The sequence below is a fragment of the Sycon ciliatum genome, chromosome 2 (assembly GCF_964019385.1).
Source record: "Sycon ciliatum chromosome 2, ocSycCili1.1, whole genome shotgun sequence".
Taxonomy (NCBI): Eukaryota; Metazoa; Porifera; class Calcarea; order Leucosolenida; family Sycettidae; genus Sycon; species Sycon ciliatum.
In genome coordinates, this window is record NC_088644.1 from 49,318,891 (window position 1) to 49,331,231 (window position 12,341).

Sequence of the window (12,341 nt, forward strand, 5' to 3'; positions counted from 1 at the left end):
TCTCGCCAGATAGCGAGGATTCAAGAGTGTGGAATGCCAGCATAACCAGGGAATGCATGGAAAGACAAGTGGGTTTTCTTAGACTAGCCACTAGGGATGACGGTTGCTGCAAACAAGAACCCAACAGTGGTCCTTGGAAAGCATTTCGGAACTTCTTCCTTCAGAACTAAAAAAACTTCAAATGAAAAAGGCTGGGAAGTACATACATGAACATCGCGTCTGGACCGTGAAAACACAGCCTGTCATAGGAAACTTGATCACGTCCTGCAGCAAACCATGCATGCTGGTTGCATACCAAGTGTGCAGCGCGTGCACAGCATGCCCCGTCTCGACCCCTCTCGCTTATTGTGCAAAGGGTCTATTTGAACACAACAAAAGTGTCAGAGAGGGTTTTAGACATCCTATAGTTTCCAAGCAGGCTAGGCAGCGAAATAATATTACAATTTACATCAAGATGGATTACCTGAGCAGTTCCGTATCATCAGTTGACATTCGTCAACATCACTGCAGTGTGTCGTGTTCGCTGCATACGGCACAAATCCACGGCGACACCTGCAGCTAAAGGCGCCGTCGGAGTTACGGCACATCGTCGAAACGGCATCGCACACGTCCAGCTCACAATCGTCAATATCATAGCAATCTCGGCCTGACGCCCGTGCCGCATTGCCGGTAAATCCTGCCGTACATGCGCATGCATAGCTGCCATCCGTGTTAGCACACTGCGTGTTGACGCCGCAGCCGTGAACGCCTAGATAACACTCGTCAACGTCCGAGCATTGACGTAACCGCGGCGACGGAGACGCGGCTTGCGGCGGCTCGGACGCGGCAAGCGCGAGCGTGGCGTTGAAGCCGGTCAGGCACGGGCAGTCGTAGCTGCCGAGGGTGTTGGCACAGCGCGTGTTGCGACCACAGCTGTTCGAGTCCCCGGCACATTCGTCCAGGTCTGTGCAAACACCGGTGGCCAGGTTCTGCGTAAAGCCGTCGCGACACGGACACGTGTAGCTGCCCGGTGAGTTCTGACAGTACGAACGTCTTAAGTCACAGTCATGCGTTTCACTGCTGCATTCGTCAGCATCTGCGTTGGGGATAGTGCGAAAAAAACACAGACAGATGCTTGCACAAACATACGCACGATTACACATGCATGCGGACTCGAATACCCATGCATGCGGACTCGAATACCCATGCATACGCACGCGAATACACGTGTATATGAATGTGAATACACGTGCATATGCACACGAATACACGTGCATTCGAACACACGTGCATATGCACATGAACACACGTGCATACGCACACGAATACACGCGCATACGCACACGAATACACGCGCATACGTACATGAATACACGCGCATATGCATACGAATACACGCGCATACGCCCACAAACAGATGTGCATATGCATATGCATACATGTGCATACGCACACGTACACACCGGTAACGTTCTCAGAAACTTGGATTCCCTTACAAAATGTCATGACTGATACAGTCAGACCTCGCTTATCCGGTCGGTCCTCCTTTATCCGGTAACCTCCCGCGACAGCGCGTCCATGTTAGCGCGGTGCACTTCAGCGCGACCGCCTTAGCGCGAGGCATTTCAGCTCGGTGCCATTTCAGCGCTGTGTCTTGACAGCGCCAATAATTTCAGCGCAAAATTTTAAGCGCAGGACACGTCAGCGCCAACTTCTTCAGCGCAGATTTTTGTCCGCGGGAGGCACTTCAGCGCCGTACATGTTAATGTACGTACGGGCACTAATTAGTGACTACAGTCAAATCTGTAACTAAAGACTACCGTGACTAGCGACCAGCCTGGTACTACAGTAAAACCTGTAACTAAAGACCACAGTGACTAGCGACCAGCCTGGTACTACAGTAAAACCTGTAACTAAAGACCACCGTGACTAGCGACCAGCCTGGTACTACAGTAAAACCTGTAACTAAAGACCACCGTGACTAGCGACCAGCCTGGTACTACAGTAAAACCTGTAACTAAAGACCACCGTGACTAGCGACCAGCCTGGTACTACAGTAAAACCTGTAACTAAAGACCACCGTGACTAGCGACCAGCCTGGTACTACCGACCACTTCGCCAGGCACGAAAGGTCTCACATTCAAAATGCACTGTGACTAGCGACTACCTGCTGAACGCGACCAGCGACCGCCTTTTCTTGTCCCAAAGACCATTTTTGACCCGTAACTAGCGACCGCAATGTGCGAAATCAAATGTTGCTCGAAGTTCCTTCTTGAAATTTTGCTGATTTTCCATGGTCCTGAAAGGAATCTTTCGATACTACAGCTGAACAAATGAACGCAGGGAATTTTGACCGTGGAGTCGGTGTGGACTGCACTACACCTGTCAAAATTTCAAGCGCTGTCAAGAATAAACATGATAGGAAACGTCTTGGAGAGCGCATCGAAAGCGCTCTCTGATCGATGTTACTACTCGGAGGAGAAACGAAGACTGGGCGGCTCTGTCACCCCAAACATACAGACGGATCGACGCTGGCATCAAGGAATCCAGAAACAAAGCAGCACCACAAGGTCCTAATGCTGAAGGATCGCGTTCAAGCAATAGAGGAGTCACAACAAGGACAGTCGGTACGATTGATCGCATGAACAAATTTGAAGCCCAGCGCAAAACGAAACTTCCCCAGGGAACGTTTGACTCCTGGCTTCAGAAGTAGCAGCTGAATTTGAAGTCTGCAAAAAAATTATCTTCTCTCTCTCTCTCTCTGTCTCTATCCATCTCTCCGTCCTTCTCTCCAAGTGTTGTTTGACCTGAAATAAGAATGACATTGCGCAAGTTCTGGGGAATTGAATTAGCTGCATTTGGACATACATAATATCATATAATGGGATCCATAATAAGTGGGTATACCCGGGGTCCATATACGGTCACGCGGTGCAAACCTCTACCTAAAGACCACCTGCTACTAAAGACCGCTTTTGCTGGCACCAAGGGGTGGTCGTTAGTCACAGGTTTTACTGTCTTACTGACTATCAATGACTATTGACAACTTGTATGGGGTATTACCACTGCCATGTACACCAGTCACCCTATAAAAGACACAGTATTTTTGCGGATAGGCCATAATTTTCTTTAATTTTCCTATGCAAGCTAACTCTCCAAAATGGAATTGAAACGGTTTGAGACAGCGCTGACGTATATGCGCTGAAGTGCCTGGCGCTGACGTTACCTCGCGCTGACAGTACATTGCGCTGAAGTGCCTTGCGCTGACATCACCTCGCGCTGAAGTGCCTCGCGCTGACACTACCTCGCGCTGAAATGCCTTGCGCTGAAGTGGTCGCGCTGAAATGCCTCGCGCTGTAGTGGACGCGCTGTCGAAGGATGGAATCCTTTATCCGGATCCCTCGCCATCCGGATGAAAATAACTTACTGGTTACCGATTTACAGCATACATGTGCGTGTTGCATCCAACATAACCGGTGTTCGGCTATCCGGCTCCCTCACCTCTCCAGATATTTTGTGGAAAACGGACGTGTGCGGTGGAGTGAGGTCTGAGACTGTATCAGCTTGCTCTCTACTCCTCACTCACCTTGGCAGGATCCTTGTAGGCCGTTTCCAAGGAAACCCACTCGGCAAGAGCAGCTGTACCTTTCGATGTGATTTGCGCAGGTAGCTCTCTCGAGCGCGTCGCAGTTGTTGGTGCCGCGCTTGGCGCATTCGTCCGCGACGATGCACTCGAGACGCCCCTCGTTGAACTGGGCGGTGCCGGTGCTAGCTTGGAAGCCAACACTGCACAGGCATTCAAAGCCCGGCCGTGTGTTCCGACAGCTTGCGTTTGCCTGGCAAGGCGGAGACTCACCATTGCTGCTGCTACTGCTGCGGCTACACTCATCTACATCCACACACCGCTGGTCAATCAGCTCCGCACCGGCTTGACACTCGCACTCGTACGAGCCAGTGTTGTTATTGTTGTCGTTAGGCGAGCGTAAAACGCACTCGCCCAGTGGCGCGCACGGCACGGACACTGCCCGGCAGTCCGCTGGCAAGCAAGCACTGCCATTGCCACTCTGGGAGGCTACGTATCCTGGTGAGCAGGGACAGGCGAAGCCACCGGTAGTGTTGTGACAGAACGTCGAGCCTACCGCGCAATCGTGCGTTCCCGCCGTGCATTCGTCAATGTCGGAGCAAGCCTGACTGCCGTCATGTGAAGAAACTGATACAGCATATCCCGTGGAGCAGTTACATCGGTAACTGCCCAGGGTATTGTTGCACCCACTCGATTTACCCTTGACAGCATCACTGCAGTTATGGATGCCAAGTGCACATTCATCTATATCCAGACACAGGTAAAGGTAGTTGTAGATGGGGAGTTGTTGGTACTTAAACCCGACGGCACACTCGCATCTAAAGGACCCTGGTGTATTGATGCAAGTAGAGATGTTGGCCACACTGATAAGCATATCCACACTCATCAGAGTCCGTGCAAGTGCCGTTTCTCCGAAAATAGCCCTGGCGGCATGCGCAGTTGATATTGCCGTACAGAGAGAACCGACACACCTCGTTGATGCCATTGCACTGGTGCGGCCTCTCGGCGCAGTAGTCAATTCTCGTGCAGTTGCCCGGCAATCCGCTGCCACGGTACCCTGTTCGACAACCGGCACATATGTATCCCAAGTTGTTGTTTACGCAGTTGGCGTTGTGATCGCAGTAAAGGCCCGAATAGAAGTGCCGGTGCTTGCACTAATTTCTGTCAGCGCAGCTATAGCCGGTGTGCTCGGACCCCTCACGGCACGTACAGTTGTACCCTCCCACCGTGTTTGTGCACGTGCCGTACGGCCGGCACGCACCGTGCACCGTACACTCATCCACATCCACACAACTACCGTCGTCGGCGTCGCCCGGGGGGCGTTGCGTGAAGATTGACACACTCGACGCCGAAGCCGGTGCAGTTGTTCAGCGTGTCGTTGAGACATTCGTTCACATCGTAGCACACCCTCCTATTGCCGCTGTAACCTGCGCGGCATTCGCACGAAAACGAGCCATACGTGTTATTGCAATCCGCGTAGAAATGGCAAAAGTACCCGAAACACTCGTCCAGGTCCACACATCGGCCGTTGCTCGATCTGAATCCCAGTGAGCAGCTGCAGCTGGAGCCCCCCGGCGTGTTCTGACATGTTCCCGAAGGCGTTGCTGGTATTGGCACCGCAGCTGTTAGCCGGCAGCAAACATTCCTTAATGTCAATACAGTCGTCGGGTAGTCCCGATCCTGTGAAGCCACGCTGACAGCCCAGACACCGGTAGCCAAGCTCCGTGTTCTGGCAGTGGGCGTAGCGGTCACACGAACGATTCGCCAGCCGAGAGCTGTACGAGCATTCGTTGATGTCGCGACAATGTCTGGAGTAGAGGACCTCGGAACCGTTGACACAATCACACGTGTAACTGCCTTCAGTGTTTGTACACGTGCCATAGAAGCGGCACGCGCCGTACTTAAGACATTCATTCACATCCGCACAAACACCACCGTCGCCGCCATACGATGACAATTCATAGCCGAGCGAGCATTGACAGCTGTAGCCTCCGTAGTAGTTGCGGCATGTCTGGTTTCTCCTGGTGCAGGCATGCGGAGTTTCCGCGCCATTTCCACATTCATCAACATCAACGCAAGTGCGTCCGTCGAACATCAGCCCAGCCAAGCAGTTACATAGGTATGAGCCATGAGTATTACGGCACGACGCACTGTAGGAACAGTAGCGATAGCGATTGGAATATGAGAATTCGTTCAGGTCTGTGCATTCTCCCAAGGAGGCGTCGAATACGAATCCCGTCAGGCAGTCACAGTGAAAGCTTCCACGCGTGTTCACGCAGCGTTCGCCGCCGGTGACATTACAACCGTCTGTTCCTAGTGCACATTCGTCGACATCCACACAGCTGCCTACCGAGCCGTCACCTGTGTATCCAGTGAGGCAGCCGTGGCACTCGTAGCTCAGTGGCGTGTTTGTGCAGTTGGCATTCTCGTCACAGAATAGCAGGCTGCTGCGATAGTGCGGGAAGCATTCGTCACGGTCGACGCACCGTTCGCTTTCCGCTACGGCCGCGCAATCGCAGGTGAAGTATCCCGGATAGTTGGTGCAGTTTCCGTATGGCTAGCAGGCGCTCTGCTCGACGCATTCGTCAATATCGACGCAATCGAAGCCCTCTCGTCGAAAGCCGTAGAGACAGTCGCAGCGCACGTTGCCATAGTACCTATCCACGCAGATCTCGGCTGTTCCGTTGCACGGGTTCAGCACCGGCACCCGGCATCTGTTCAGCGGGCTGCACGAGTACCCAATGCCCGTCTAGCCCGGGTCGCAGTCGCACTCAAAGCTACCGGGAATGTTTCTGCATGTGGCTCGGTAGGAGCACCGGTACCCAAAGTAGGTAGAGCATTCGTCGACGTCCGTACAAGCAGCCAGACTGCTGCTGTAGGAGTAACCAACGTCGCAGCCACAGAGAAACGAACCAGGCGTGTTCAAACAGGTCGTGTAGTTCTGCTCCGCGCAGAGTTAAATACCCTTGTCTTGGCATTCTTCAAGACCCGTACACTTGCCCTCTGCCTCATGTCGACAGCCACCACAGTCGTAGCCGAGAACTGAGTTGCTGCAGTAGGAGTTTCTGTCGCAGTATCGCTCGATGTACGCTTTGAAGTCGCATTTGTTGATGTCTAGGCAAAGTACGCTGACTTGCGTTGCACCTTGCTGGCAATTGCATTCATAACTTCCGACTGTGTTCGTACAGTTGCAATGCGGATGGCAGAAGACCGGAATTTCACATTCATTCTGGTCTGTACATTGCAGATCGGATGAGCTGCCACCGTCATCTGGCTGAAAACCGGCCTTACACTAGCAGGAGTAACTTCCCGGCGTGTTTACACATTCAGCGGTTCCGTGCGAGCACGTGTCCATGACGGCCGGATCCTCGCATTCGTTGATGTCCTCGCAGCCACGGCAACTGTAGTCATAGAAACGCCGCCAGCCCGGGCCGGTGTAACCGGGGCGGCACTGACAGACGAACGAACCCACCGTATTGACACACGCGCGTCGCAGTTACGGCTCACCGTGTACGAACTGTAGCATTTGTTGATATCAATACAGCGCGAGCCGGCGCGTTGATACCCGGGCAAGCAGTTGCAGAAGTAACTGCCGGCAGTGTTGATGCACACTCCGCCGTGCTCCTCCCTACACAGCCCCACCAGGCTGGCGTTGGCACATTCGTCGTTGTCGACGCAGGAGCCGGCACTTCCGTCGCCGTGGTAACCCGGAAAACAGCCACTGCAGGCGTAGCTGAGATGCGTGTTCACGCAGAACACGTTGAGGTCGCAGAAGCGGCCTCGGTGCTGGCCGGAGCACTCGTTGCGATCCAAGCACTGTCCGCCGCACTCCTCGGCGCCGTCGGAACAGCTGCAGATATGGCTGCCCTGTGTGTTGGTACGATTGCCGTACGGTTTACAATAGCCCTGATCACACTCATCGCGGTCCATGCACAGAACAGGGTCGTTGTGGTTCTCATCTGATGGCGCGGTCGTGGAGAACGCGCTCGGCGTCGCCGTCATGGCCGGCAGAGTCGGCGCGGTCTGGTTGTCGACCTCGTATCCGGGCGAACAGGCACAGTGGTAGGAGCCCTGCGTATTGTAGCAAGAGATGAGCGTGGTGTCGTTGAGGCAGTCGTCCGCACCCTAGCTACACTCATTGATGTCAAAGCAGCGAACGTAGCGACCAAATCCGTAGCCGTAATGCCTGAAACCTGGCTCGCACTGGCAGCTGAAGGATCCGGGGGTGTTCACGCACATCACGTCGTCGTAGAAACACGGCCGGTAGTACTCCAGACATTCGTCCCCGTCGTTGCAGTAACCGGAGCTGTTGATCCGGTAGCCGTAGGAACAGTGACAGTAGAACCCGCCCTGCACGTTCACGCACTGGAGTCCGTTTGTGCACTCGTGAAGGCCGTCCACATCCTGCATTCATCAATGTCGTAGCAACGGATGTAAGGCTGACGGCCGTAGAACTGACGGAACCCTGGCTCGCACTCGCAGCGGTACCTTCCCGGCACGTTAACACACACTGAATTGCTGTAACACCGGTAGTAGTTCTCCAGGCACTCATTCCGATCCTCACAGCGTACCGACGAGGTGTTAATGCGATAGCCGGACGGACACTGGCACGAGAAACCTCCATAGTAGTTATTACAGACGAATCCGTTTGTGCACATGTGCAAGCCCAGCGCACATTCGTCAATATCCGAGCAGTTGCCGGGGGAACCGTCGCCCTCGTAGCCCGACCTGCAGCCGTTGCAATCGAAACTCAGCGGTGAGTTGGTGCAGTTGCTGCGATAGTCGCAGTACTGAGTGGGTCCGTAGTAACGATTCTCGCATTCTTCAATATCGACACACTGATTGCTGTACGCAACGAGCTGGGCACCTTTCACACAATCACATACAAATGAACCATGTGTGTTGTTTCACTGGCCATACGGTTGGCAAATTTCGTTCGGTGAGATAGAACATTCGTCCACGTCCAAACACGACGTTCCATTGCCGGTAAATCCACTCATGCAGGTACAGACAAATGAGCCAATTGTGTTGTTGCAGTCGGACTCCCGCGGACACAACTCGTAGTTTCCCACGTAGCACTCGTTTACGTCCGTGCACGTAGCCCCATCACCAGTGTATCCGCTGCCACACACGCACTCGTAACTGCCCTCGCTATCCAGGCACTCGACATTGACACTGCATGTGGCCGGCGTTGCGGCAGCACACTCGCTTCACATTCGTCGATATTCTCGCACGGGGTCCCGGTGAAGCCGTGGCGACAGCCGCAGACAAACGACTTGCCGCTGTCATCGTTCATGCACACACCGTTCTTGCCGTACTCGGCACACGCGTCTGGGGATAAGGCACATTGATTCATTTCTGCAGCACAGGGACAGATCAACCAAGACACAGAGAGATACGGGGATTTGCTGACAGTTACAGGAGCAGTATAATTATGCACAGCAATGCTCAATGAATTGTGCGAGTCGAGCAGTATGCGCCGGTTGCGGTGCAGCCGTTGACATACCGACGCTATGTTATGAACTGGCGCAGGGCACAAACTTGTGAGACCCTATGCATGCACGCACGCACGAACACACACACACACACGAACACACACACGCGCACACACACACACGCACACACACACACACACACACACACCAGGGGCGTACGCCGCTCGCCTCCAGGAGTGGTTCCCATGCCAACTGATGAACCAACATAACACACAATTCAAGTGCTGTTTTTCGTACCCCACAGAGTTTCTGCATACTGGTATTCTCCTCAGACTGGGTGAAATTGACATCAACAAGCTGCTGGACGATTTCATTGCTGCGCATTCATGATTATAAAAGACTGAACCTTTCCCCGTTTTATGGATGTTTTGTTCAGCATGACGATTGCATGCAGTTTTGAATCATCTGGAGCAAACATCACACAGGGTAAGCAGAAGCCACCATTGCATGCCTGTCAAAAGACTATCCAGGGTAACTCCTCCAACAAGGATAGTTGAAAGTGGCGCTGTTTGCCATCCATCTGGACACGCACAGGAAATGAAATCCTTCGCCTGCGGTGGTGCACATTGTGACAATGATTGTCGATGACGGAAATCTTTTCCGAGTCCAGCAAATTTCGGGGGACTGGATTCCACTGTGAACGTCGACTTTCAGAATATCCCTTCCAACACACTCCCATGTCATTGAAGTAAGTTTTGGATGATGCTCGTTGCATGCATACTTCACTTGCACGTCAGGTGCGTCTGCATTCTCATCTATCGCTTGACCTTCGCCACTAGCACTGGCTTCACTCTTTGCCTGCAGCTCAAAATAGCTCTGAATAGAGCGCTGGCCCTCTGGATGTCGACGCTTCATTTTTCTTTTCCACAAAGCGAAAGCATCGTCAAAACACGACCAACTTTGTCAAAACAAACTCCAAAAGAAAATTTGACTCTGAGATCGAGGAATCCGGCGATGTAACTAGACTAGAGAATTTGTTGAACCCATGGCCCAGTTCAGTAGATCTACGCTGTGTCCCACTCCCACCACCACTTTCACACCTGGGCTAGTCACCGTCCTCGGACCGGCAGGCGGACTCCAGACATGCACTGCATGCACTTGCACTGTGAGTCTGTCAGCGCTATACTAGTATTACATGTACTAGCCCTGGGCCTGGATCAAACAATTCTCTGTACCCATATCGAATGTTTTTACTGGTTCCCGGGCATCCCGGGAACCGCCCTATGTACGCCCCTGCACACACACCTCAGACCTCAGACATGCCCATCGCAGAAGCGATGATAGCGAACAGCTATGTTAGACATAGCAACTTGTGCTGGGACTTCACCATTCAACAACTTGCAAGGCTGATGAATTGACCGCCACTATTTTCTAGCCTGGTATCCACCACAGGCTTTTTCTGCCAGTGAATATTTTTCATTTTCCACTTTTTTTACGCACGCACACCACACCACATACTCCGGCATACACTGGCTGTTGGTAGCCACCCAGGAGAATGAAAGAAGAGCTAGGACAATGAGAAAGAGGAGAAAGACGTGTGTGACCATAATCGCCGGGAATCGAACCCGCAACCACTAGATTGGAAATCGCTGCACATACCACTGCACCACATGGGACACACACAAACACACACACACACAAAAACACAAAACACACACACATTTGCATGCATGTACACATATTTGGACAACAAACTCATCTAGTGCTATACTACATTGAGCACTTACGCTCGCACAGAGTTCCAGCATAGTCCTTCGGACACAGGCACTTGAACATGTTGATTCCATCCTGGCAAGTACCACCGTTGAGGCACTTCACATCGACACAGTCGTCAATGTCTGGAGTAGTCATCACACACACACATGCGCACGCACGCATGCATGCCCGCCCACGCACGCACGCACACACGTATGCACACACACACACACACACTCACACACACACACACCTTTGGAAAGCCCATCGCCGAAGGCGATGATAGCTATTAGGCGAGGCAGTAGTTCTTGTGTCGGGATAAATCATTCGGAGGGCGAAAGTCGCGGCCGCAGACACACACACAAACACTCTTGGTTGGGGCTGGCTTGGTGGCTTCCGATGGCTACGCTCACGCCAGTCCCTCCGGTCCTGAGCAAGGTGGTACCATCGGGCCTCCGGGATACTGGTCGCAAGGAGGTCTGAAGCTGCCACATCTCTCCAACGACGCTTGGGTCCATGGCGAGGCGGCTTGTTAGTGCCCTCCGCAAACAAGATCTGCTTTGGCAACCTGGTGTCGTCCATCCTTGCGAGGTGACCAAGCCATCGCAGGCGATTTGCACGAATGGACTCCTCCAGCGAGGCTGGCATGCCGCTGCGCTTCACCAGGTCGTCACTCGACAGATGTTTCTGCCACTGCTGGTCTCGGGTAACACTCAGGATCGTGCGAACACACTGCCGATGGAACGTGTCCAATCTGCGCAGGAGGGGTGCCTTCAGCGTCCATGTCTCAGAACCATACAACAGCACTGTAAGGATCACAGCCCGGTAGACTTGAAGTCGGATTCCAAGTGACAGACCCGAGTTCCGGAAGATTGGTTGGAGGAGGCTACCAAACGCTCTCGATGCCTTGGCAAGACGAGTAGTGACTTCGGCATCCAGCTCTACATCGCCGCTGATCGTACTGCCGAAGTAGGTAAAATTGCTGACCACGCCGATCACATCACCAGCACTCCCAGGCACCACAATATCAGCACGGATGACACTCGGAACGACCGCCAAGAACTCCGTCTTCTGCACACTAACAGTCAGGCCCCAGCCTGACGCACACTGCGTAAAGTCCTTAACCATCGTCTCCATGTGCTCATACGAAGTGGTGTACAGGGCAGCATCATCCGCGAATAGCGACTCTGACACGGATAAGTCTGCGAGTCTGTGCTTGGCAGTACGGTCGCCAACCAACTTGCGGCCGATACGATGTTTCATCGGGAAACTAGGCACTGTGGATGTTGATCGCCAGTGTGCAAGGACGGCAGAGAAGTAGAGATTGAACAACATCGGAGCCAGGGTGCAACCCTGGCGTAGACCATTCTCCACCCCAAAGTTAGCCTCGTAGCCTAGAACATTCTCCACCCCAAAGTCAGACTCGTAGCCTAGACCATTCTCCACCCCAAAGTCAGCCTCGTAGCCTAGACCATTCTTATTTTCAGTCTATGCACCACGTATGGAATGCTGCTATGCTTTGTGAAATTTTACGCTGTTCGTTCTTCAGCAGCCGACAGTACAATATCAGTTCAGGATGCATTGACATC

The 12,341-nt window shown here is 53.0% G+C and overlaps 1 protein-coding gene across 1 annotated transcript in view; it reads right to left on the minus strand.

Annotated features, from left to right (window-relative positions):
• LOC135810676 (latent-transforming growth factor beta-binding protein 4-like) overlaps positions 1-4,436 on the minus strand; it is an 8,509-nt gene extending 4,073 nt beyond the window's left edge. Inside the window, exons 1-2 of the mRNA XM_065324168.1 lie at positions 3,566-4,436; positions 464-1,075 (exon numbers count right to left, since the gene is read on the minus strand). Of these exons, the coding sequence (XP_065180240.1) occupies positions 464-1,075; positions 3,566-4,436 (1,483 nt within the window). The remainder of the gene's footprint in view (positions 1-463; positions 1,076-3,565) is intronic.
• Positions 4,437-12,341: the final 7,905 nt, after the last annotated feature.